General features: G+C 45.8%; 1 protein-coding gene across 1 annotated transcript in view; it reads left to right on the top strand.

The window, feature by feature from the left end:
- Abca1 (ATP binding cassette subfamily A member 1) overlaps positions 1 to 27752 on the top strand; it is a 124188-nt gene that overhangs the window by 30238 nt on the left and 66198 nt on the right. The window contains exons 3-7 of the mRNA XM_051162082.1: positions 198 to 291; positions 3865 to 4006; positions 5110 to 5228; positions 24830 to 24951; positions 26979 to 27155. Coding sequence (XP_051018039.1) covers positions 198 to 291; positions 3865 to 4006; positions 5110 to 5228; positions 24830 to 24951; positions 26979 to 27155 — 654 coding nt within the window. The remainder of the gene's footprint in view (positions 1 to 197; positions 292 to 3864; positions 4007 to 5109; positions 5229 to 24829; positions 24952 to 26978; positions 27156 to 27752) is intronic.

The raw sequence follows: 27752 nt of genomic DNA, 5'->3' as shown, positions 1-27752 counted from the left end.
TTGAGTCTTGAAGACTGGGTAGAAGGGAGCCTGAAGAAGCAGGCGGGGATGATTTTTCCTGCCTTAAAACAGGTATGGAATGGGATGTTACGGGATGTCACACATAGTTCAACATAATTAAAGCTCAGCACCCAAAAGCAGTTGGCTACCATGTTACCTTTTAAAATTCAGGCTATTGTGTTTTGTTTTCTACTCAGTGTCAGCTGTTGCTGGAAGTGGCCTGGCCTCTCTTCATCTTCTTGATCCTGATCTCTGTCCGCCTGAACTACCCGCCCTATGAACAACATGAGTGTGAGTATCTGTGGGGCATGCCTGAGACTCAGTGCCGGCCGCTGAGATCTAGGGAGTGAGTGTGCTCACAACTGAACCTTTCCAAAGAGGCCATCTTCAGGAAAACACCAGAGATGGCTTGGAACAGAAAGTCTGGGATTTACATGTTTTTTTGTTTTGTTCTGTTTTTTTTTTTTGATTGGGCATGAACTCTGTGGAGATTTCTGCAGTCTCAGGAAATGGTGATGACAGTGATGATGATAATAATAGTTAACACCTGTTTCACACAATTTAAAATCATGGTAGTAAAATAACCTTAGTAAAGGGTCAGAAAGTGATGGTTAAAAATCACCCTAAGGTAATGTTTCAAATGCCAGTATCCCCGTTCCTGGTGGTCCTTGTGTTTGCATTGTCTGTTAATCACATGGCTGAAAATCATGGAACACGTATTGGAACATTTAAAGATTTTTTTAAAAGTTTAAAAGAGTACTCATGTGTCAGTGCACATGAATGCAGGTGCCTGAGGAGGCCAGAGGTGTAAGAGCTCATGGAGCTGCAGTGGGAGGCAGCTGTGAACCATCTGACCTGACCTCAGGTCCTCTGCAAGAGCACTTTGTGGGATTAACCACTGAGCTAGCTACCTTTCCAGCTCATAGAACATATACAACTTTTGTGTATAATGTCTTAATTTGACTAACATTGTGTTTCATTTGGTTCTCTACAGCCTTGTATAATAGACTTTATTATCATTTGCTTTAATTTCTTGGTAGCTAAACTGAGCCTCACACATCTATAATGACTTGCCCAAAGTTATGTACCTAGTAAAGGTAGAATAAAATCCAGGTCACCTGGCACTCACTCACTCACTCACTCACTCACTCACACAATGTGGGTTTTGAAAACATCCCCGACAATGAGCATTGGAATACAGTAATGGCTAGAAATGGACGGCTCCATGGGTTTGGCTCCTGGCTTCAGGTGTGTCACTGTCATCAAGTGATTTTAACTTCTTTATAACTAAGACCAGCAACACCTACCTTGCATGGTTGCTAACAGAGTTAGTCTGGCTAGGCTCAGTGGATAGCTGACTGGCTGGAGCAATACTGTAGAAAAGCCCAATGCCCGGAGTGGTGACACATGCCTTTAATCCCAGCACTCGGGAAGCAGAGGCAGATGGATCGCTGTGAGTTTACAAAGTGAGTCCAGGGCAGCCAAGCCTACATAGAGAGACCGTGTATAGAAACTCTCCTTCCCCCACCCCCACCCCCAAAAATAAAAGAAAAAGAAAAGTCCAAATCTGTAGAACTAACATTTGTGCAGGAGTTTTAATTGGGACCAAAGGCTTTCTGTCCCACGCATCTTTCACCAGCTCCAACAGGCCTACAGGCTTACTAGACTCTGTTCTTCCAAGACAGCTCTTGAGGCTAGAGTTACCTTTTGGTTGCATTTCTTGGTCTCCTTCCCATCTCTTACACAGCAAGTAATGGCAGGCACTTGCATACTAGTTTGCTAACAGGCATCCTATATATTCAGGTCACACCCAAATTCCTCAAATACAAAAGCCTCGAGATATGGCTTTCGGATTGCATCAGCTAGAACAGCAGAACAGAAAGCTAAGGGGTTGCTTGTAGATATGCCTCTCCTCTGAGAATAAAGGACCAGTGTGAAATTCTTCCCTATAAATCTCTGTAGTTTAGGTCAGAGTCATTAAGGTCCTAATGACTCCTCTGGCTCCTTGGTGCCCATTACAGTGTTTGGCTGGCATCCTGAACACCCAGTGCCTAACCTCATGCTGTTTTTATTTGCCTATAAGATGGGATGCAGAGGAAGGGTCTTTGCTTGCCCAGCTGCAGGACAGGCTCAAATGTCTTCCCCCATCTTTGCCTTTGACCTACACTCTTCTGTCCTCAGGGCCAGTATCTCTGCAATTTCACAGAAGAGACTCCCGTGGTCCTTGGAGTATTTGGTTGGGTTACATAAATCTCCACTGAATGAGCAGCAGCCCATTAGGCAAGGGGCCTTGTTTGGTTTTCCTTTAACTGTTAACAGGGAGGTAAAGAGATTAGCTATGTAAACATTGAACAGGCCAGAGTCTCTACATTGACTGGCCATGGGGATCAGATCTTGTCACATCCTTCTACGCTGCCTCTGGTTGGAACATGGATAGAAGTTTACAAAGACTGAGAAGTTCCCAGTACTGATACGTAAAGTGAGGTCCGTCTTGGCTTTGGTTTACTTCTGGGGAGTCTCTATTAGCATATTTTCATGTAATCAGAAGGGTGCAGAGACACTGTCTTTGGAGGAAGGTAGGAGCTGTGAGGTGGACAAAAGCAAAGAAAGTACTGCTGTAGGGCCAGTACCACAGTGCCTCAGAAATTCTAACTGGACCATCCATGAGCCTTTACCTTGTGCCAGCCACTCTGTAAAACTGTTCTGCCCTCTGAGCCAGCCTGAGCGACAGAGTGAAACCTGTCTCATAAAAAACTAAAGTGAGCCCACAAGATGCCTTGCTGATACGAGCTCATGTAACACCGCTTGCAGGTCAATCAGCATTTTACAGGTGAGAAAATAAGGCTTTGGAGATTGGCTTGATTGTGTCTTGCACCTGGCAAGGACAAAGTGTTAGCCTCAGTTGGTTTGACTCCCGAGTCTATGTCGATACAAGCAAGTCACTACCTGGAGCCATGGTTCCTAATGCTTGCCAAGCCTTCAGATAACCCTGAGGATATGAGAACCGGAGTCAAAACCTTTTGTCCCAACATGAGCAAGTCTCCGAAGTAAGAGCCCCTGACCCAGAGTGTATTGATCTTGATTCTCATAAGCAATACTTGTAGATCCTTGCCGCAACCCTAGCTGTGCTTTTGAAAGCTCTGACCTCACCCAGACAGGCTGAGTCCTTGTTTGTAAGAAACAAGAACACATAGGAAGAAGAGTTTGATGAGTGACCTGGTAGATGGGACCTCATTTTGTCGGGGAGTGACAAAACAGTAAGAAAACCGATAGAGTTTGACTTTGATCTCAAGTGAGCATGCCGTTGAGATGATCTTGGTGATCTTCTGGGTTGTTGGAGGAGGTGAGACTGACAGACGTTTGCCAGATGAAGGCAGGTATGAGAGTAGTCTGCGAAGGGTGAGGTGATGGTGAAGGCTGTGGCTGGGAAGAAGAGGCCTGGGCTGGGATCCTGGTAAGGAAGTTTCCACCCCAGCCATGTGCAAGTCTGAGTCCTCCATCAGCTGCAGTGTGAGGGAACTGCATCGAGTCCCTGCCAAGGTCCTTCTGTGTCTCCTAGAGAGGAGGTTTGTCGTAGGGACTGAGCAAATGGTGACCAAGCAATTGCTGCTTACCAAGTGCTTCATGTCCATGATCTGACGTACCCCACTTACTACTTTCCCAAGCTTGGTGTCATGAGTCCCAGTCCGTAGAGGATGCTGAAACAGAACCATTGTCACCATTATTTGATGTCAGATTCCTAACTTAGGGCCAGTCACTTCAGAGGAAGCAGGCCTTCCGGGACAAGGTGAATAAGACAGACAGGTTTGAGAAGGATTGTGTTAAAATCACTTCAAAGGTCTAATGTTTTCTCGATTTCAACAGGCCACTTTCCGAATAAAGCCATGCCTTCTGCAGGAACCCTGCCCTGGATACAGGGGATTATCTGCAATGCCAATAACCCTTGCTTCCGTTATCCAACTCCCGGCGAGGCTCCCGGTGTTGTTGGAAACTTTAACAAGTCCATGTAAGTACCAGATCCGGTTTTCTTTACCGAACTTGTCAGTTAATACTTATCCTTCCCTGCTTGGAGAGGTCTGCAGAGTGAATGAAGGGGGAATTGCCACCAGGATTTAAGACTGGGATTTAAGAGTCATTGTGGTATGTGTCTGAAAGCTGTCTGCTCAGTGTGGATGCCTCGGGAGACACAGCAAGCTCACTGCATCTGGACCATTTACTCCAAGCCTTTACTGTACCTCTGAAATGGTCTGTCCTAGGACCTGGCGGGGGGGGGGGGGGGGCAGCGGTCACTGCTCTGGATGAGTCCGGATTCTCCAGAGGCTTAGAGCCCAGTCAGGAGTGTTCTGTCCTCTGCTCCCAGGTCACTGCTTTGACCCCTGAGATGATTGCAGTGTCATTGCTGTTGACAGGTCTTCCTCTCCTTGCTTGGGAGCTGCCAGGCAGGAGCATGATATTGCTTTCTTAGTGTCTGTGTTCCTGACTGCTGGCTCAAAGGCTGGGATGCTGGGTGTACTGAGCATCTGCCAGAGGAGATGCTGAAGGTCCCCCAGATGTGCAGAGTCACAGAGTTAGAGTGGACCAAGGACTGTAGGTTGTGCTGCCGAGATGGTGCTGCAGTCGAGACAGGCAGGGCCACATTACAATGTTCGTGCATATATTTTAGAGCTTTTGTGGGCACTTATAGACATAACAACCATATTAAAATGTATCTGACTGTGGGTATACAGATGCATATAATCAAGGGCAAATTCATTACTGTATATGCATTTTTGTTATATTTGTTATTAAATCATATTTTTAATAAATGAAAACATTTTCATGGGCCATTAAGCATATCATGGTCTGTAGGCACTGGGCATATTATGGGCAATAAATAGATAGCCTTCCGCACACGTGCGCGCACGTGTGTGTGTGTGTGTGTGTGTGTGTGTGTGTGTGTGTGTGTGTACATGCATATTCTTGTGTTGGGCCTTGGGTGGTGAACTGGCCCTAGATACACTGGGCTGACACTTGAGGCTGGAATAATGGCTGGAGAGTAGGGGAAGCCAGGCTGGAGAGAGGCAGCCAGCCTAACCAGACCTTTTCTGCTTTTCCTTGTTTCTTTTATAGAGTGTCTCGCCTGTTCTCAGATGCAAGGAGGCTTCTTTTGTATAGCCACAAAGACACCAGCATAAAGGACGTGCACAAGGTCCTGCGGATGCTACGACAGATCAAGCATTCCAGCTCACGTAAGCAAAAGCCTTCCGCTCATGCTGAGGGCATTTCCGGGCTGCCCTTTGTAGACAAGAGTGCATGAGAGAGCTGTGAAGAGTTCTAATTTGATATAGACAAATAAAAGGTAGGCATTGATTTCTGGAAAGAAAACTCATTCTTCTTCATCCGAACTAGCCATTTGGATTAGTATGACAGGCATTAGAATTTTGATCTCTAAACAGTGAAGTCTTTTTTTTTTTTTTTTAAGATTTATTTATTTGTTATGCACACAATGTTCTGCATGGATATAACACCTGCACACCAGAGGAGGACACCAGCTCTCATTATGGATGGTTTTGAGCCATCGTGTGGCTTCTGGGAATTGAACTTATGACCTTTGGAAGATCAGACAGGTCTTTTAACCTCTGAGCCATCTCTCCAGCCTGAAACAGTGAAATTTTTACCTCAGATTTGTGAAGTACCCAGGCAGTTAGGTCCTGGCATGCCACCGAGGAAGTGTCTGGGGAACATACAGTTTGCTGACCAAGACGTTGGCTGCAGAAGTTGCAGCGCTCTTGGGTAGTAGCCTGACCAGGGGCGGGGGGCAGTGTTTGGTGTCCGCTGGTGTGCAGTGATGACCAAGGAGCGATCAGTATACCTTAGCATGTGCTGCTGTTCGAAACCATGCCGGTGGTGAAGTACTCCTCCTGTTATGGGCCAACGGTGGCCACTGCTCCACAAAAGTCCTTTTTGCCCAGTTTGACATTTGATGGGGGAATGGACCAGTGTAGCCTTTGTTGAAAGGCCTTTCCCCCACGAGAAGAAATGGTGTGGCATGCTAGCGTTTAAGCGCATTGGATGGACCCTGGTTTTTCTTGGGCAGGAGAAGAGGCATTGCCGGGCCAGAGAGCTCAGAAGTGCCCAGTGCGTGGTGCTTTTCCAGAGGACCCAAGTTCAGTTCCCAGCACCCACCTTGGATGGCTCACAACTGCCTGTAACTCCAGCTCCAAGGAGTCCTGTGACTTCTTTTGACCTCCAAGAGCATTGCACTCACATGTACAAGCATTCTACACACACACACACACACACACACACACACGTTTTTAAAAGAGGCATTGCAGTGGCAAGAGCTCCATGACTTTATGACAGGGAGGGTCAGTGCTGATTGAGGTGGCACTGAGGAGATGTGGCTTCCTACATGCTCTGGTCCCTAAGTCACCTGTGAGGATCTTACAGCTGAACTGTTGCTCGACGTGCAGCCAGATCATCTGGGTGCTGTGTCATTGCATTGGAGGCCTCTGGTCAAGGCCAGGCTCATCTGTTGTGGAGGGCCTCTGATAGGCTGTCATGCAGCAGAACCATGTTATTTTTTCCCTCCCACCCGGAAACAGTGAAGCACAGACAAAAAAGGGCTGGTGTGTATCACTATGTGACTCTGAGAGTAAGCTACCTGATCCCCTGGGGACTGTCTCATCCTACTGAAAATGGGTACAGTGTAACACCCATCCAGAGTGAAAACAGCACTTGACACCTAAGAGACATTTAGTGAACATGAGCTATGATTATTTTCCTAAAGCACTTATTTTTAGATTTATCTGTTTTGTTTTATGTGGATGGGCATTTTGCCAGCATGTTTGGGGTGCATGAAGCCAGAAGAGGGCATCAGAATCTCTGGAACTGGACCTACAGGTAGTGGTGAGCTGCCGTGTGGGTGCTGGGCATAGAACCTGGGCCCGCTCTCAGAGCATCCAGTGCTGTTAGCAGCCTAGCTACGATTATCTTCAAGTCTTGGCATCTCAGCATCTCAGGCAAAAGCTTTAATGTTTCTGAGACCCAATTTCCTAAGTTAATTAGAATAATACCGTATTATTATGAACTGTATAGTAAGATTATCACTGTAGCGTTAATATGATAATACCTGAGGTGCCAGCCTGACCCGAGGTCTGACATATAGGAGATGCTTTCTAAACCAGAGTTCCTTCCTCGTGACGCTTTGATTTCTGGCCTCCTGACCTTGTTCTTCTGCCTCTTAATCTGTTTGTGCTGACAAAACAGATGGCAGAATTTCCAGTTCTTAGTGAAGGCTACCTTAGGGAGGAGGATGAGTTTCTCCTTTGAGCAACTGGAGTTGGGAAGTAGGGTGGAACAGAGAGACTACACGTGTGTGTGTGTGTGTGTGTGTGTGTGTGTGTGTGTGTGTGTGTGTGTGTGCACGTGCGCACAAACACAGCTGTGCAGACAGAAGTCCTCTTCCAGTTTTCAGCCTCCATTTCGCCCAGTGGCTAGCTTTGTTTTTTTCCAACATGTTTTCCTGTGTAGGGGATCAAAACCAGAGACTTGTGCAAGCTAGGCAAGCACCTAGCCAGTGAGCTAACTCTCCAGCCCCAGCTAGTCCTTGAATTTCTGTCATTCTTCTTTGTTTATCTGGCAACACAAAGCCAGGCCACAGCTGTAGAGGAAGCGCAGAGAAATGCTGCCTCCTTCGTTAGGAAGTGGTAAGCTTTTGCTGATTTTGAGAAAACACCCTGTGCATCTCCCTTGGAGGCTAGGGACGTCTGTTGCCAATCCCTACCAAGAGACCTGTTCTATTTCTCACGAGGTAGCTCATCTTGGGTGTTGTTAGCTCAAACTGTCAGGAAGTATTTGCCTTCAAAGTTCTTGTGTTTGTTCCTGGAGTCTTTTATTTTTCTAGTCTAAATGCCCTCCGCTGCCCTTATGCAATTCTTTGTCTTCCAACTTCTGTCTTCTGCTGGCTGTGTCTCGGTGTGTTTATGGCATCCCTGAGGCTTACCAGAAATCACAGAAGCATCTAGCACAGAGGAGAAAGGGACTTTTGCCTGTCTGAGTGCTGGATTTCTGTTCCTGCACTCTGAGATTGCATGAGGCTATTGACGTTCTTGTCCTGTTGACTCATAGCCCATGTATAGCCAACTTAGACTGCAGATCTTACGAATATGCAGAATTGCAACTAACTTCTCTTTTCCCCAATTGTACCGAGGTGGGGGGGGGTTGACCTAAAGGGAAAATACCCATCTCTTCTAACTTACATTACTAAAATCCCTCTACCTTCTTTTTTTTTTTTTTAAGATTTATTTATTTATTTATTTATTATATGCACAATGCTCTGCCTGCATGTACACCCGCACACCAGAAGAGGGCATCAGATCACATTATAGATGGTTGTAGCCACCATGTGGTTGCTGGGAATTGAACTCTGGAAGCACAGTCAGTGCTCTTAACCTCTGAGCCATCTCTCCAGCCCCCCCTCTACCTTCTTAATCCTAGTCCAGCCACTTCAATTATACAGCTGCTATTTGTTGCTTCCTGTCATCTGGGGGTTCAGCTACTCTCTTATGCTATTCCAGGCATTGATCACTATGAGAACAAGACTAGGCACTGGTATTTGTCTCCCAGAGACTGCTAACTCCTTTGGATAGTACTCTTCAGGGTCTCAGAGTGCTGCTCGCCTGTGTGGCCATTGCAGGAAGCACTGGGTCTTGCTTAGAGCTCCATTTGGGGACTCCGTCTTGTTCTTTTCTCAGCTTACCTCTGCTAATGCCTTTGGCTTGTCCACAAGAACTCTGGATAAGGACACCTACCCAAACATTCTTGTCTCGTCTCAAGCTTTCCTGGGTCACCACATTCTTGGTTTAGAAATTGTTTAGTTTGTGTGTAGATTTGTGGGGCTGGCTGCGTCAGTTATTCTGCCATGTGCTAGCTATGCTCGTCTTGCTGCTGAGACTGGGGCGGGGGGGGGGGGGGGTCCTCCCCAGAGGGAATCTGATACTGAACGTGGAGCTGAGTCCTTCTCTTTTACACAGTCATGACAGTGACGTCCTAGGCACATTCCCAGCTTCCTTATTCAAGTTTCTAGAAAGAACCATCTTGTACTGCTGTAGTAATGTTCCTCTTTCAAATATACCTTCTCTGCTTATCACTGGATCATCCTGAGGGGATGCCCAAGGATGAAATTTTACAGATGTGCCCCATCCAATTTTCATACTGCTGGAACTTTTGGGTTACTTCATTGCTTTTTAAAAATTTTTTAAAAATATATTTTATTAATGCATTCATATTACATCTAGATTGTTATCCCATCCCTTGTATCCTCCCATTCCTCCCTCCCTCCCATTCTCCCCCTACTCCCCTCCCCTATGACTGTGACTGATGGGGATCTCCTCCCCCCTGTATATGCTCATAGAGTATCGAGTCTCTTCTTGGTAGCCTGACTATCCTTCCTCTGAGTGCCTACTTCATTTTCATTTTTTTTTGTTTTTGTTTTTCTCAAAGCCGTAGTATTTCCAGTATGTTGAGTGGTGGCTAGCTTAGTGTGGGAAAGCATTCACTTTTTACTGTTGTGATCGCAGCTCAGAATCAATATAAACACTGGCTGAATTCTCAATCCTAAGAAAGAGTGACATATCTAGACTCTGACCCCGTGGCATGTAGACTTTCAATGCTAGTGCTTTGAGTTTTGTGTGGTATGGGAGATGATTTCGGACACAACACGAATGACACCTTTTCCTTCTGACTCACATCAAATTGCCGTTTCATAAGCATTATTGCTTCAGTGATATTGAGAAGGAAAAGATGAAGTTAAGGCGAGCATTGCTTCACGTGGCTATGGTGAAATTCTGGAGAGTAGCCAGTAAATGGAGGTTGGAAGATGCTGGTGTAGGAGGGAAACTAAAGCCTGTGTGAAGACTGATTTGGCAACACACTTAGGTTCTCACTCTCGTGATCTGTGACCTTTGGGTAAATGTCTAAATCTTCCTGACCCTCTGCTCATTAGAAGTCTGGACAGAGCTACTCTGTGGGTCTTTGAGGCCTCAGAGAGGTACTTCCTGTGGGTTTCCTGTAGTGAACCTGAGCATGTGGGTGACACACAGTATGTCAGGAATATTTTACTTTTCCCTCATGTTCCAGGGTATTTGGCTTTGCCAATGTGTTCACCTTTTCTGGACCATAAGTTTCATTGTCTAACCTTTGAGGTTTGGTTAAATGGCTTGAAGATGTTTCATCTTAGAGTCTGGCTTGGTTCTTGGATGGCGACACCTGGGGTATAGTGATGGTGTGGGTTACCTGCCAGGCTGCAGCCTGTTCAGGGCAGGAAGAGGCCATGGTGATGGTTCTTCTCTGAGCAACAACTTGGGAGCCATGGATGGTAATCCTGAATCTTTAGAGAATGAAGGGAGAACAAATCTGTTACCAGCCCTTTTTCCTCACATAAGACTGTCAAGTGAAAGTGCCTGGGGCAGTGTCAGAGGCATCCAAGGTAACCCCAGAACCATATCCCTCAGGCAACCAGGCCCCAAGTACTCAAAATTCACACTGAATCAGTCTTGAGTTTCTTTCAAAAAACTTACCTCCCACCATTTCACTGGACGTGCTCGGCTGAGTGAAGGTATAATATGTCCCGGAAAGGTAGGTTTTTCACTTCCATGGTCTTCTTTGAGGCCCCTCCTGAGGAAGGAAGTCTAAGCTATGTGTTTACTCCCAGATATGCTTTTGTAAAATGAGCAAAGGTCAGATTCTTTAATTTTTTTTTTTAAAAGACAGCATGCATTGTGTGAATTCCAGGCAGTGGGAATGGGGAGGATACCCCTGCCCATTAGGGAGCCCCCGCCTCCAGATGGTAAGATGATGAACCCCAAAGAAGCCCTTCCCAATGCTTTGTGTCCCACAGTTAGGACAGGGTTAGAGAACAGGGTGTCTGGTCCTTTGCTGTTAGCGGCGCCTTCACTGCTTAGTCCTTTGTCGCTACCTAAGATGCTTTGCTTAGTGATGATGTGTGGGCACACTCATAGATGCTTCCACTGTGCTTGCCTGCTCAAGTATTTACGGGCTCTCAATGCCTGGTCTTTGTCCCATCCACTACGGATGCGTGTTACTGTGGTGGATCAGGGCTTCCTTCCTACTGGTCATGAAGTGGGGGAAGTATTTATTTATGCTGAGGGCTGAGGCTTCTGGCCTTTCCATGGTAGAATATCCTCACCATCTAAGAGAGCCTCCTTCCTCCCCCACATACCACCTTTCCACATTTCCACAATTAGCTAAGCACTTGTCCCCTAGTGGTCCCGTAATCTCACCATTGCTTATGCTGAGCTAAGGACAGTTCCTGGTTTGGTTTGTATGGGTCCTGAAGAAGTCCTGCATTCTTTTCAGCTGTGGCATGACCCAAGTGGTGTGGCAAAGGGCTATCAGTTCTGTGGTGTGGCTGGATGCCAGATAGCTGATCTCTTGTGTGCGTGGGACTCAGCCAAGATCCCAGCTCTTAGCTCTTAGCTCTCTTGGTGTCTGGCTCTGTCCCAAGTTATAGCTACACTGGCTATATCCAAAGGTACTTTGAGGACCACAGAGGACTATTTTCTAGTCCTTTGTGTTTGGGTTAGGAAAGGCAGCTGGGGCAGCTGAGGGATGGCCTCAAAGTTGTATCTGTGTACATGAGTTCCACAGCGTGGGAGTGACACCCTCTGTGAGAACTGTGTTCTTTCAGGTTGGGCACTGTCCACCCCACATGGCTGTATGCTGTGGCCTTATGTCCTCTCCAGCTTCCACTATTGAAGACTATGATGACAGTTCACAACCCTTTCCTCTGCCTCTGCTCTGATTCGCGGGGCTTTTCAGATATTTTTCTCTAATATGCAGAACCCCTGGAGTTCCTGAAAACGTTGCCAAGGAAGAACCAGGGTGAATCTTGGGCATTTGGACACAGGACTAGACATGTCTTCGGGCTGTTGAAGTTGAGACTGGGGGAGACCCAGGGCAGTGCTGTGCACACAGTCATCCTGAGTTAGGTCTGCTTATCTCTGTCCCTTTAGCTAGGGGTCATGTTGAAGCAATGGCATGGCTGCCATTTTCACATATTCAAAATACAAAGCTGGTTTGGCCTTTCCATTGTGGCTTGGACCAATGCCTGTACCTTTCCATCTGCGAGTCATGCTGGACTTTGCTTAGAGAAAACGGCCATACTGTTTTGTCTGTCTGTTGATACTGACAACTCCTGATATGGACCTTTGATTCTGCGTTAACCTTTGAAAGTCAAAAAGACATGAGCTCCAGTGGTCAGGGCGGTTGTGGGGACATGGCAAGGAAGTTGGCTGAGGTGGAGATTTGAGGACAGACGTTGAACAATGAGCAACTTTTCAGTGTCTCCTGAACTGGACAGTTAGAATAGTTGGGTTCAAACCCTGCCTCTTTGATGATCGCTTGTACCCATGCCTAAATACATAACACTCCTGTGCCTTGCTCTCCTCAAGATGGGATAACAGAAGCATCTCATCAGGGATAGCAAAAACAATAAGGCCTTTCCATACTGACCTGATGCACAGTAAGTACCAGAGCTCTTCTTTGGTTCATCGTCCTTTTAGAGTTACCATGGGAGGAAGGGCACATGAAATTCAGCCAATCTAAGTACTTTCCTTGCCTTAGAAACCACAGTTGGCAACAAGGTGACAAGACTAGAATTTCAGACTTTCATACAGTTATATCCTAGAGAGAGTTGCCCTCAATACCCATAGAGACCCCGGAAATCCACACACAAGCTACAGACAAGCCGGGATGAGAAAGGACAAGAGGGCTTCTGAGAGACGGGCCAGATTTCCTTCACTGCCAGGCACTTCCAAGCCTCCTGTGTACCAGGCACCAGAGGGCTTTTCCCCCCAGCCCTATCTATAAAGAACATCTTTTGACTCATGGCTCTTTCTCTTTTTCTTCTGTCTGAAGTTTTGCCTTTGTTTCATTGTGGGCAGTTTCTCAAGTTGCATTTATAGCCCCAGACGTCTGATTTTCTGTCCTCGTGCCTGACATCCATGTGCCATCTTATTAGGAAAGCTGATGACATGTGTCAAAGCCTGTAAAATCATGTCCTGTGTAAGCTTGTCAAAAACTTTGATCTGAGGCTTCAGAGTTTCGTAGTTTGAAACCTTTCTACCACCAGTAACATTTTCCCAGACCTGTCAAACGAGGTTGTGTCCCAGAGCCCAGGCTGTTGGGTGCTGTTCAGGGCAGAGGCCTATCTACAGCTGAGCAGTAGTCAAGGGATTCAGAGCTCCAGTGCAGTGTTGAAATATTGCTTGAGCTAAATCGAAGCAAAGGTCAGCTTTACCCAGACAAGCATAGAAAACAAAATTGCGTTCAATTACAGAAGGCCACGTTACTCCACAATATCAGGCTGCTTTTTAAAAAGCTTGAATTGGGACCATCAAACAACAGTGTTACATGTCTCTTGCCTTTCCTGTGTGAGATGTGTTTACCCTGTGGGTGGCAAAGAGCAGCCTGGGCATAGAGTTTGGTTCTCGCTGAAGACGCTGCACTTTTAGCCTTCCCGCCTCTGTTGCATGGAGGTATGGAAAGGCAATGTTAAACTGAATGTCCACAGGCAAGGGGCTGCACAGGTAGTGATGACATTTTGCATTAAAAGATTTTCCCCCATAGTATATTTTCATTGTACATGGTTTCATGTCATACAAGGATATACTCACATAGGTATTAGGTATGCTTTGTATGTTTGGTCCTGTGTCGTAGGCATTGTGTATTTCCTCTCATGTCATATAAGGACACACTCACATAAGTATGTATGCATTGTATGTTTGGTCCTGTGTCATATAAAGGTCTACTCCCAGCTGAGTGTGCTGCCATGTGCCTTTAATCCCAGCACTCTGGGAGGCAGAGGCAGGCAGATCTCTGTGAGTCTGAGGCCAGCCTGGTCTACAAATCAAGTCTGGGAAAGCCAAGGCTACACAGAGAAACCGTGTCTCAAAGTAACCTAAATAAATAAATAAAGGTATGCTCACATAGGTTTCTCCTCTATATTGAGGCCACTCATCCCTCAACCCTTACCTCTCATTAGTTCCCTTGCTTTTCTTAGACAGCTTTGCTTCTACTTTCGGTTCTATGTTGCTATATAAAATCTAGGACCCACACATGAGTGAAAAACATCGAATATCTGTCTCTCTGAGACTAACTTAATTTGATTAATATCAGTATCTCCAAATGATTGTATCTATGTTCTTAAAACGCCACAGCCTTGCTCTTCATGGCTGAAAAATGTTCCACCTCTTCCTCTTTGTTTGTGGACACCTATGTGGCTCTATGACTTACGAACACTGATGTGCACCTATGTCTGTGTGGAATTTAACGTTGATTGGCCTTTTGATTTTGGCTCTTTGAAGCAGCATTAGCCGATCAATACTATCCCCATTCTATTGATGAGAAAACTGAGTCTGAAAAGGTTGTGTTTGTTCTTCAGTGCTAGGTGTGAGTGACTCGAAGTTCCACATCTTCCTCCCACACCGTGATGCCAGGATGCCTCACTTCCTCGTGGGGAGGCATGGGTGACATCTCCAGCTTTTGATTTTTAGAGAGTAAAACGACTCCTCTGCTTGCAGAAAGAGCTAGAGCTTGGAAATCACAGTGGTTGGCTTCCATTTGCCTCTGGCTTGTTTTGTGACCTTGAGCCAGCCTCTCCCTTCTCTCATCTGTTTCCTGGTTTGGAAAAATGAGGATAACAGCAACACCTTTTGCGGAAGCTGGTTTTAGAGATCCTGGAAATTGATCCATATAAATGTGTCTGGGGCTTTGTAAATATGAGTCAGTGTTTCCTGCCACAAAGTGCCACCACGTCCTGAAAAGTTTATTAATTTTAGATGGTAGAGGAAGTCAGACAAGGACGCATGATGTATACCGACACTTCTCCCTAAACTCACCTGGAAAGAAAGAATCCCACTTCAGTCCTTCACTAATCCGTTCTTCTTTTCCTTCTCATGCCCCCTGGTTGCCTGTCTCTCTATCTCTGTGTCTTTCTGTGTCTCTGTTTCTGTGTCGTCATCCGTGTCCACCCCTACCCTCCACCCCCTACCCCTGCGTGCACGTGTAAATGTGGAGTCCAGAAGTCATGTCCAGAGTCTTCCTTGCTTACAGATTGAATCATGATCTCTCACTTAAACTCAGGACTCACCTATTTGGCTACTTTAGCTACCCAGCTTGCTCTTGGGATCCGGTCTCTGCACCCAGTGTGCCTCCTGAGCTACCTCCCCAATTCCTGTTCCCTCGGTCTTTCAAGTTCCTGTGAACTGATTCTAGTCTTTCATCCTGTTGGGTCTGGTCTCAATTAGTTAGGCACAAGCCATGGCTTATACCTAAGTGACTTAAACCTTCCCCTCCCTGCAGACGTCACCTCCGTTCCTTCTGTTTGATTCAGATTTCCTGTTTTTAAATTGTTTCTCCTATCTTTGACGTTTGCTTCTTTTTTCCTTCACCTTTTGAGCATCTTCTCTGTCCTTTACACTCCTCTGTTTTCACAAAATGTTCCCTATAGAGTTGTTTTTGTTTGTTTGTTTCCATTTTTATCAACTGCCTTCTTGTTTTTCTGATATTAGCTTCCTGTTTCTTGTTTCTCCTTAGGTTTAGAACTCATTTGGGCCAATGTTAGCGCCTCAGTATTACCTTTCATTTTCTTCTGGGCTGGCTCAGCCAGCTTGTATGTGGTCACCATCTGGTGGCTAGTGAGAGCCACAGCCCTCACCAGCTCCCCTCTTACTAGGTGATGCCAGTCCTCACTCCAGGGGCTTCTAGCAGTTTCTCCCACTTCATTCTTGTCAGCAAGGCATGTGTATTGGTTTAACCCATTCTAGCTTCCATAAGAAAGTACCCATGACGACAAAGTAATTTTACACAAGAGCAATGTTCCTAAGGAGCCTGGAAGTCCAAGGACAGAGTGTTGCAGCATCAATATCTCTTGTGGGCTACCTCCCCTGGAGGGGAAGATCTCTTTATTCTAACCTGGTAGAAGGGACAGAAAGGAGTGGGCTTTTTAAAAAGCATTTCTGTAGAACTCATAGTCCTATTCAAGAGGACTCTGCTCTGATGACTGCTTGCCTCGGAGGCCTCTAATTTGACAGCATCCCATCCTGTCAGGAGAGTCACTGTCGTAGTGCATGGATCTGGGAAAAGGTGTTTCCTTCCAGCTCTGATCTCAGTCATGACTGATTCTTGAATAGTAGACAGAGTTTCCCTGTTCCTCTCACTCTATGCCCATCTCCTTGCAGATGGCAAGGGCAGGAATATAACACCTCTCTTGGTCCTGTCTTTGGGAAGCACTGACTAATTTGATTCCTTTGAACCTTAGCACTGGTAGTTTGGTACAGTAGACATTTAACTAGTGTACCAAATAATTTAGACAACACACAGTGTCTGAAGTTTCATTATTTCTGTTGGTTGAAAGACAAGGTTTTGGCACCGCTACTGTTTGGCCCAAACGGTTCATAACATATAGGCAGTTAGGTCTCTTGGGAACTGCTCATCATGATTTTTGTCAACATCCATTTTGAACATATTTAGTCTCCAATTTTTATTTTCTTGTACATTATGTGTGAGTCATGCTTAGTGTCATTAGTGCTTGTTCAATCCACAGTGGAAAGTAGACCCTCATTTGCAAACTGCAGAAGCTCAGAGGGCCTGAAAAGTGACCTCCAAAGTTCATAGAACTGGACATGAGCAGAAATGAACGGTTCTGTTCATTAGACCAGAAAGTTGAGTTTTTTCTGAAGTTTCTTAAAATTCATCAAAAAGCCTTCACTGTAGAAAGAGAAACTTCTTCAGGGCCCCGTGACTAGTAGGGAGGTCTCATGGCGTGTGTTCCCTACAGTTTGGCCCACCCTCGTCCACCCTAATAGTTAACCCCAGGACATTGTCACCCAGCTGTCCCTCTTTCTTCCCAAAGCACCCCACAAAGTCTTCTGGAGAACTCTCACCCTTGAAAAAAGTACTGCCCTGGCATTGCAAAACAATCTAAAGCAAGAGATACCCTAAAGCTGGGCTAAGGGCAAGCCTGTGATGCCAGCACTTGGGAGGTAGAAGTAGGGGGCATGAGGAGTTCAAAGCCAGCCTTGGCTACAAGAGACTCAGTCTCAATGAAGGAACTAAGTAAACAACCAACCAACCAACCAACCAACCAGCTAAGAAGCAGGTGTGATTATTTCCAGCCCCTTTGTAGCTGCAAATATTTCAAAGTCTTGCTTTAAAAACTGACCAAGTAGGTTAAGTAAAACCACAAGAATGTTGTCACCCAGCCCCCACCCCCCACCTCACCCCCTGTCAAGCCTTCACTCATTTAGCAGAGTCAGGGCTAGGAGATGCCCCCCCACCTCACCCCTACTTCAGCCCTACCCTCCCCGGCCGCCACCACGGGGGCTCATTTAGGAAGAGTATGCAGGCCAAGGATGCTGGTGTGCCTTTTTCTACTTCTCCATTTTCTCATTTGCCTCCTCCACCCACTTCTCAAGCTGCTGGGTGGCTGTGGTTCCTTTTCGTGTCGGGCACAAGACTGCAGAGAACTTGAAACTTAAGCTGGGGCTTGGAGAGGGCGTTGACCGAGAGTAACCCCAGTGGCTGGTGCCAGGGCTTCGCTCCTCTGTTGCTTCTCACCCTCTGCCTTCTCCCTCCTCTTCTGCTCCCAAGCCTGGGTTCTAGCCTCAGGAGAGAAAGAAGACAGAGAACAGTTCCTTGGCCAGGAAGAACCCCCCCCCCCCGACCCCCGAGTTAGGGCTTCTCCTTAACACCCACGCCTCTCTGCCTGTGATGTCTGTGATGTGTTTTCCTTACTTTGGGTGCAGAGGCGTGACCCAGATGAATAGCCAGAAACCAGGATTGTGTCTCACTCCTGTCCAGCCCACAGACACATCTCATCTGTTTGTTCTTTTTAGCTGCCGGCTTCTTATTTTGTTTTCCCTTTCTCCTCCCCTTTGCCCTGCTTCGGTGTGCCCAAAGCTCCAGGGACATGGTCGGTGGCTGTTTGCCTCTCCGGCCAATCGGGAGGCTGGCCTCAGCACATCTAGTACTTTGGTTCATGCTGTTAGTGCTGAAGAATTGCAGTGTGAGAACTTTTGTTGCATACAGCTCTCTGCCTTCCCTGATTTTCACATTCTGTGACAGTGGTCACACTTCCTCGTGTGTGTGTGTGTGTGTGTGTGTGTGTGTGTGTGTGTGTGTGTGTGTCTGTGTGTGTGTCTGTGCGTGTACATACTTATTAGAGGCCAGACATCAGTATTGAATTTAGGGTCTCTCAATGAACCTGGAGATCACTGATTGGGGCACATCAACTAGCCAGCAAGCCTCTCTCACTGTCGTCACTTCCCTAGCACTGGGCTTGCAGATGTTGTATTCTATGGTGCATGTTCTAGGAATTTTTGGGATCAAGGATTCAGTTTTCTGTCCTCGCCCAATAGGTATTTTATTGAATGAGCCATTTTCCCAACTCCATTCAAACCTATGAATGTTACTGGTTCTGTTTTATTTTTAAACCATCATTACACTTCATTTATTGTGTGTGTGTGTTGGTGTGGGGTGTGACAGGAGAGGACAACTTGTGGAAGTGATCTTAAGTGGGTCCCATGGACTGAGATTGGTTTGCCGGGTTTGGTGGCAGGTGCTGTGCCCGGTTAGCCATTTGTTGGCCCTAGCTCCTTTTGATATCTAAGAAAACTGAGGCCAAAGGAGAGAAAGGGAAGGGGCCAAGTGAGGTTCGTAGTTACAGAAGTAGAAAGCAACAGTGCTGGTGTTTGAGTCCAGCCTTTCTGAGGCTCGCTCTCTGGGGCTGGATCACTTGGACCCAGTGTTCCTCTCAGAAACATGGAAAATAATTTTTCAGAGAACATTTTCTCCAACCACACATTCCTCAGATAATAAAAGCCAGGCCCATGTCAACTCATTTGGTTACAGTTAACTAAGTGGCTGTCCTTCCCACCAAGCGTTCTTTGCCATAACCTAAAATGACTGGTCAGTGACTGGTATCTACCTGTGCCTATCTTTGTAGTTGACAGATAATATGCTCCTTCTTGTTGATTCTCTATAAAATGTTAGGCCTGTTTGCTTATTTATTTACCCCCCCCCATCCCTTTCCTCTTTCCTTCTCTCTTGCCTTTCTTTTTTTGCAGTGCCAGGGATTGAACCTGGGGGCTTCTACTCATTAGAAAAATGTTCTACCCTGAGCTAAATCTCCGCCCCCCTTTTTTTGGTGTGTGTGTGTGTGTATGTGTGTGTGTGTGTGTGTGTGTGACAGAGTTGTTAAGTTGCTGAAGCTGGATTTGCACTTGTAATCTTCTTGCCTTAGAGCCCCAGATAGCTGGAATATAACTGGCCAGTACCATTAGGCCTGGCTTTTATTCTTTTTTTTTTTTTTTTTTTTCTGTGAAGTTCTGAAAAGACACTTGATGAGCCTAGACCTTTTCTTCACCTTGTAGACAGTAATACAGGGTGGGGGGGGGGCAGAGGGGGTGGTGGAGAACAAAACAAAAAAAGTTCAATCCCACCTGGGAACTCAGCCTGGCAAATGCGTAACACACACACATGAATATGTGTTTTCACACACAGACACATCATATCAGGCCAAGTATTTGGTATCCCTATGATCTTGGCAAAGTCAGGTCTCTGTCCTTATCTATTCCAAACACAGCATCTCAGTTAATGTTAGCAGTCACCCCTGACCAGACCATATTAGCAGTTCTGCGCATGTGCATTTCTCACCTAAGCCCCAGTCCAGGAAGGCGAATGCTATTATTATATCTGTTGGGCTTGTTTGCTCACTATTTATTCTGGAGCTCAGAGCTTCGTGCCTGCTAGGTAAGTGCTCTAGTCACAGAGGCACACCCACAGCCTGTTAACCTTCTTACATTGAAACAGACTCTCTCACTAGGTTGCCCAGGCTTGCCTCGAGCTCTCACTGTGGATCAAGGAGACCTTGACTTTGTGGTCTTTCTTGCCCCTGAATAGTTGGGATGACAAGTGTGGGCCACTGTGTCAAGCTCTGTTTCATCATTTACCTATCTCAGCCTCTCTCTGTGTTCTTCCTGCTGTGCTTCCAGCTGTTATTCACCCGATGCTTCTCTTCACCTGGGCTGATGAAACCAAGTAGGTGTAGGGACACTGTAGCCATCTTGACCCAGTTTTGTTCACATTCATGCCGTCATTGGTCTTTCCCCTTCCCACTTTAAGATGAATTTACATCTTCAAAATTGGTCATTTCCCAAGTCACATCAGATCATTTTACATTCATGCATTTGTACCCACCCATCCTTCCACCCACCCATCCTTCCACCCACCCATCCTTCCATCTACCAGCCCATTCATCTCCCCATCCATGTATGCATCCATCCACCCATCCATCTCCATCCATCCATCCATCCATCCATCCACATCCACCCATCCATCCATCCACATCCACCCATCCATCCATCCACATCCACCCATCCATCCATCCACATCCATCCATCCATCCATCCACATCCACCCATCCATCCATCCACATCCATCCATCCATCCATCCGCATCCATCCATCCATATCCTTCCATCCGGTGTCTACACCCAATAGCTGTTTCAGTCATCTGGCTTGGTTCATTGTTTTCAGTTTTCTACCCAGCTAGCTGCATATTGAAGACAGAGACCAGCAAGGACATCACCCTGCTGTATCCTTGTACCACTTCTCTTCCCTCTTCTCTTTTTTATTTCCCTACTCCTCAAATCTGGCATTTGGTAGAATTTGTTCTCTCTACCTCTTTGCTCATGGACATATGTTGAGAATTTAATGAGTACAGGGTTCCTGGGTGCCTGGCATCATGAGAGGGATTGTCTCGTCCCCACTAAGTTCTAGGGGTGATTGATTTGCAGTCTTTTCTATAACTGTAACCTGATTTCCCTCATGATATTCTTGCAGACCAATTTCATCTTCTGATTGCTTCTATGGACTATCTTCCTCTGCCTTTCTTATCCTTTCTTCTACTTTCTGTAATTGGTGGACCTCTCCATCCCTCCACTGATAACCAAGAAAACCCCTTGAGGGCAGATCTGTGTTCTCATTTTTTTCTTGCACATTGATACATAGTGCAGTAAAAGCCATTATAATGACATGAATATAGTACTTCAAGATAGGGTTTCTTCATGTAGCCCTGGCTGTCCTGGAACTCTCTGTTGACCAGGCTGGCCTCGAACTCACAGAGACCCAACTGCCACATATCATTTAATAAACATTTTTCACTAGTCAGTTGCTCATTGCTCAAGTTTATAAACACATCTCTAGACCCTAGGACTTCAAGAGATAAATGCTGTTATCTTCCTTTATAGATAAAGCTTGGCCTCTCTAAGGTACTTATGGGCACACAGCTAATTTATAAAGTATAAATCAGGATAAAGTATTATATTTTGTTTTTTATGGTCCCAGCCCCCTTTTTGCCTGCATAAGTTTATTATGAGACATGATCTCTTTGTGTAACCATGGGCCTGCAACTTACTCTGTAGCCCAGGCTGGCCACTAACTTGCAGTCCCCTTTCTCTACCTCCTGAGTGCTGGGATTACAGGTGTGTGCCACCACATACATCTGTTTTTTTTTTGTTTTTTTTTTTAAACTTTGCTTGAATTCTTTTGCTGTTGTTGTTTTAATTCCCGAGACCCAATTCCTATCGCCCGAAGTTCTGGTTCACTGTTTTGGGCTGTGGTCTAGACTTTGGGATGTCTTCAAAGCTCCCAAGTGGGTCTAACAGTATCTGAGGTTGAGAACTGGCATACCATACAATTTTTCCTTCCTGTGTGTATATGAGTTGCAGCTGTCAGTTGTGTTATGACAGTGGAAGATAAGGTATGCATGCCCACGTGATCAGACTGTAAGTAGTTTGTAGCCAGGGACCTTTGACCCTCCGTGCAGCTTCCCCACTCAGCTAGTCTGCCACACCAGGCTTGTGCACTGCCAAGGGCTGTTGACTGGTTTCTGTGTCTCATCCAGGGGATGGGTAGATGGAGTTTGAGCACATCCAGCTGTTTCTATCCTCAGAACCTGTTGACATAACAGAAGCATCTTATAAACATGCTAAACACATTTGCTGGTCTCCAGAGTGTTGCTGGGTGACCTAGGCCCATTGAGAGTGCAGCCTGGGTCAACCTCCCACACTTTTGCTACCCTGAAGGAGGGAGCTGTTCTGAAGTTCCTAAGTAGGATGCTGTGTATTGCTGTGTCTTCGCTTAGGAGGGATTTGTGTACAACTGACTGGTCCCAATGTTAGTTCATAAACTTATTATTCTGTTCCACCAAGGGTTCAAAAGAGGCCTCTTTTGATGCTCATTTTATAGATAAGGTCCTGGGAGTTTAAGTAGGTCAAAGAATATGGAAAATAAATGGATACAGGACCCAAGATTTGGATTCCCAGTATGGGGTGTGTGTGTGTGTGTGTGTGTGTGTGTGTGTGTGTGTGTGTGTTTCTCCCAGGGCATTGCACATGCTGAGCAAGTGCTTTATTGAATTACCTATGTTCCCCAGCTCTCCTTTTGAGATATATACTTAGTTATAAGCGTGTCTGCCTTTTCACCTTAAGTCTCAGCTGAAGCCCTCTGCTTGTCTTCCTTCCTTCCTTCCTCCCTTCCTCCCTCCCTCCCTCCCTTCCTTCCTTCCTTCCTTCCTTCCTTCCTTCCTTCCTTCCCCACCCTCATTCCCACCATGAGACTGCAATGCTGGGATGTTCTAGATGTCATTTTCTTTGGGACAATGCTTTTAGTGATCAGGGTTCTTATTTACTCCTGGTCTGTGGCTTAGGGATGGTCTGACATCCTTGGCCTTGCCCTGGACCCCACTAAGCTGAAATATCCTTCTGGAATATTTCTGGTAATCTCATCTAGCATTTATTCAGATGTCACCGACTGAGCAGTAACTCTGTGCCAGGCCTTGTTCTAGGTATTTGGAACACTAAGATAAAAGCTGTATTCTGTATTCTTAGAAGCAGAGTTTAATGCAGGCAATATTTAAGTAAAATAACATTTCATAATATGTGGCTCCCAGCTCCCCGAAGTTGGAGGTATCAAGGCTGCTTATTAAAATCAAGATTTGTAGGTGGTCTGCCTTAGACCCACCGGTTTAGAGTCTGAAGTGGTTGAGTCCCAGAGACTAGTTTTGTATGCTTTCTAAGGTGAGTCTTCGGTGCTCAGAGACATGACAACTGTAGAATTGAGCTCAGTGGTATCAGTATGCTACCTTGTATGATGGAAACGCCAGGCAGGTGACAGCTTGCTCAAGTGCTGATTTCAAGGAGGGACACTAACAGGCCTAGGATCAGCTTTGGGGTTTCATGAGGAACCCTTGGAGCTAACTATATAGGCATTGTTGAGAATCACTTTTCAGCTGCTCTATTCAAAATTACTGGTTTGCCCAGTGCAGATGCTTGGATCATGCAGATCTACTGAGAGTCAGCCTGAGCTGTTTACTTGTCTCTACATAGGGAGACCGTTTTAGAACCCAGGATAAAGTCTTGTTCTCACCAATGCCCACTGTAGTCCTGTTTTCAGATGAAACCCCTCTGGGTTTGTGAAGTTTGCCCTCTAGTGGTCAGATTGTGTGTCGGCCCGAGGGCCACAGTTCTGCAAGCACTGCCTGCCCTAGTAGCCATTTGGTCACTGATGAACTGGGTCCTTTGTTTGCTTTGGTTTTGTTGTTTGTTTTAGTTGCAAAGAAACAGAAAAAGGAATTTGGTTATTAGAAGTTTAGAGTGGAAAGAGAGGAGAAAGATAGTCAGTAAGATAAAGCAGGGAAATGACAGTGTTTCAGAGAGACAGGTTCCCGCCCAGCATCTGCTCAGAGTCTTCTTGCTTTACAGATGAAGGACCCGAGGCACAGAAAGATGCTAAGGTATATTGATGTGGTGCCATCACACATAGCCTCAAGGCAGAGACTAAAATTCTGAATTCTTGGCCAGTGATGTTCCTGTTTTATGCCGTTGGACTGAAACCTTTTCTGGATACACTTTGAGAGCTTATTGTTTAGTGGGAGTCAGCAGGAAAGGCGTTAGAAATCACTGAATGTAGTAAACATCTGTTTACATGTTTTTCTCAGTGTTTTGGGGAACTGGGCTTTACAGCTCTGTATCCCATCTTTTGTTCTGAAATCAAGAAGAGGCCATGTCTGTAAAAGTACCTGGATATGCACCACACGTCTCCCCTGTGAGTCTTGAAAAGTGTGGTCCCAGCTGGCAGCATCTGCACCACCTGGAAGCTGGCGAGACAATGCAGATGCTGCAGCCATAGCGCAAGCCGCCTTCATCAGGTGCTCCAAGGCTGTTGTCCGGAAGTCTAGCTGAAGCAGCCCATCAAGCGATTCTGGTCCACAGGACAGTTGGAGAGCCATTGCCCGCTGATTCAGGAGATTAGCTCCTGTAGTTTGTGGATATAATAAGGCTTTTAGTATTTCCCGTTCTAGCTACATGCTACCCCATTGGGGAGTCGGGAGCAACAGGGCTCTTGTCACAAACCTCAGGTAGGATGGATGAGATCATTTAAAAGGTTAGGTTTTTCAGCTGGAAACAAGGAAGGACCGTGTGTGTAGCAACACTGCTGTGCTGTTTGAGTGTGGGAGCACACACTGAGCGCGGCTAAACATGTCATCAGGACGCAATCTTTTCATGTCTTTCCCAGTGAGACAAAGCTCCCGTAACTCACTTCCCAGTGTATGTAAGCCAGAAGCCTGTGGCTGCCCATCCATTTAAAATGAAGCAATCAATATTCTATCATTCTCCACCTGCCCCATAGTGGTTGAGTCTTTTTTTTTTTTTTTTTTTTTTTTTTTTTGAGTTATTAACTGTAAACAAAACATCATTTCCCAATAGAGTTGAAGCTCCAGGATTTCCTGGTGGACAATGAAACGTTCTCTGGATTCCTGCATCACAATCTGTCCCTCCCAAGGCCTACTGTGGACAGCCTGCTGCAGGCCGATGTCAGTCTCCAGAAGGTAAGCTACTGCCTTCAGCTAAAGCAATGGGCCCATCACTATTACAGTGTTAGAGGTCTGGAGAGAAAGAAACAAACCCCCGTCTTTGATAAATCTGTGAAGAAGGTAGTTAGAGCTCAAAAAAAAAAAAAAAAAAAAAAAAAAAAAAAAATATATATATATATATATATATATATATATTCCCCCCCCCCCCCATCATCTTCTCTGCTCTGGCTAGCAGAGACAAACCCTACAGTGAGTGGTTCAGCTTGTCGAAGTTGGTTTTGGATCTGTTCTTTGATATTGTAGTGACTTCCTAAAGGGATTTTTGTTTGTTGTTTTATGTTAAGATGAATTAATGTTTTAAAAAAAAAATGTAGTTGTGAACTAAGAGCCAGAGGTGTGCGTTCTTGAACAGGAATCTACCAAAGCAGATTAAACAAAACACTTCCTGCTTCATTTTAAAAATGGGGAAGGTCCATAAGGAGGGTTTTGTTAAAATTTTAACACAAATTTGATGCTTACATAGACTTTTCATTTTAGGGTCCTAGAGAACTTCCCTGGCATCATTTATTCTCACACCACTCCTGGGCAGGGGACATGGCTATCCTTTTTTTTTTTTCAAAGCCTTTTCTTAACTTTATTCTCTGGCAGAAAAGAGACTTGATCCCATGTGGCCTTTTGCCTCTATACTAGCCTGTCTTTACAGTAAGCAGAAGCAATGGGCGTGTTTATGCTTGAATAGATCTCAGATGGCTGAGAATTTTTAAAATTAGAAAAATGTGCTTACTGCCTGCTCCTATGAAACTGGGAAAATATGCCTTGTGTTTACCAATTGTGTGGTTGGGAGGTGGGCCAGAGGCAGCAGACTTTTGAAATTGTTTCGTTTAGCATAATTTCCATCGCCCCCTGCCAGCTTCATATCTGTTAACGTGCCATCGGTTTAAACTAAGAGGCATCCTGGGCAGGTCTTTGCATGGTAATAGGGTTTCAGTGTTGTCGGGGTTCTTCATCACAGCATGGCAACAAGGAAAAAAGGTGAAGTAAGCCTGGAGTGTGCTTGAGTGTCTGGCAGTAGGTGACAATTGAGTGGACGCCACGGCGGCTCAGACTCTGCAGTCTTTCCAGAGCTGCGGGAGCATTGAGAGGCTTTGGGTTCATCACTTGCATTGCTTCCCCAGGGCTGCTCTGTGACCAGGACGGCCTGCATTCAGTTCAGCTGATCGAGGGGTTGGTAATCCTGTAGTAAGACTTTGATTCATTCTTTTGTTCAACAAATACTGTCCTAGTACTATTGATATAAGTGTGAGCCTCATAAGCAAAGACAGCCCATGTCATTACAAAGATTTCTGTCTGCTGGACAGTGAGGCTCGGGTATGAAAAAGTATTGTTTGTGTAAACCCAGAAAAGGCCAGCTAGGTGGGAGTGTACAATCAAAGAGAGGCTTGCTGGGAAGAACAGGTAAGAGTGTCTTAGTGGTGCATTACTGACGAGTCGATAGTGGCCCCCTGTTTTGTATCCTTTTTTGGGGGGCAAGCAAGACAAGATATTCCCAATCCCAGTATTCCTTGAACACAGGTCTATGCATTTGTTAAGTGTGTATATCTGTGTATATCCACAGATTTACAGCATATTTGGTTTCCCCCCACAAATTAACCTAATCTCAGTGTCCAATGTCATAAACTCCAGAATAGTTTGGATGACTTTCCTCTGATGGCTCCAAAGTTTAGACTCTGGGTTCCCATTAGTTGAGTCATGTGTACCAGTCACGTTGAGAAAAAGACTTGTGTTCAGCATTTCCTTGTGCTAGAGGGTCAGGAGTGTGGAGGTCCTGAGTCATGCGTGCAGTTTTGAAAACGTGTGGGTGATCATGTTGTGATTCACTCGAAGGTGCAGGAAGAAGACCTCACCCATGGGTGACTGCCGTGGTGCTCCTCTGAAGACCTCCCAAGCTGTGTTGTTACACCCCCGTCAGAGGCACCCAGGACCCAGCTTTCCCTCCTGATAATCTTTTTCTTCTCACCTCTGTTTACGTGAAACCCTTTCAGGTATTTTTACAAGGCTACCAGTTAAATTTGGCAAGTCTCTGTAATGGATCAAAATCGGAAGAAATCATTCAGCGTGGCGATGCGGAAGTGTCTGCCCTTTGTGGTCTACCCAGAGAGAAGCTGGATGCTGCTGAGCGAGTGCTGCGTTATAACATGGACCTCCTGAAGCCCCTTGTGGTGAGTGGGCATGCTCTGAGCCGACACTTCAAGCACTGATGCTTTTGGAGTACGAAATCTTTTCCTGGACGGCGTGACTTGTTTTTGTAGAAACTTGGGGCTGGCTGGAACTTGGTGATATAATTTAGCCCAGTCATACTCGGAGTGTTTCAGTCCATTTCCCAAGGGGTGAGTTGGAGAAGAATGTTCTGGGTGTGGCTGAGTCCCAGCCCGAGGTCTCGTGTGCCTGTACAGAAGGCGCGACTAGAGAAGACCCATCTTTCACGTGTTTTAGAAAATACTATATTTCTGAGGAAGAGTCCATTTGGAGAAAGATCTCCCCCCAGATGTAAAGAAAAGTCTTGAAATGATTAATGGAGAGATAGCTACTTATTAGTGTTTTTAAAGCCAGTAGAAGGAGGAGATTGTGGTTAGATAGCAAAACATTGGGATTGGGTAAGACCACATAAAAATAATTAGCTCATACAATGACAAAAATGCATTAGAAAGACACACACATACACACGCACACACACACGCACACACACATGCACACACACACACACACACACACACACACACACACCAAACCATAACCAAGGAATGCGAGTAAGTCTG

Source organism: Acomys russatus, chromosome 2 (assembly GCF_903995435.1).
Source record: "Acomys russatus chromosome 2, mAcoRus1.1, whole genome shotgun sequence".
NCBI classification, from domain to species: Eukaryota; Metazoa; Chordata; class Mammalia; order Rodentia; family Muridae; genus Acomys; species Acomys russatus.
This window is presented reverse-complemented; position numbering and strand designations above follow the sequence as displayed.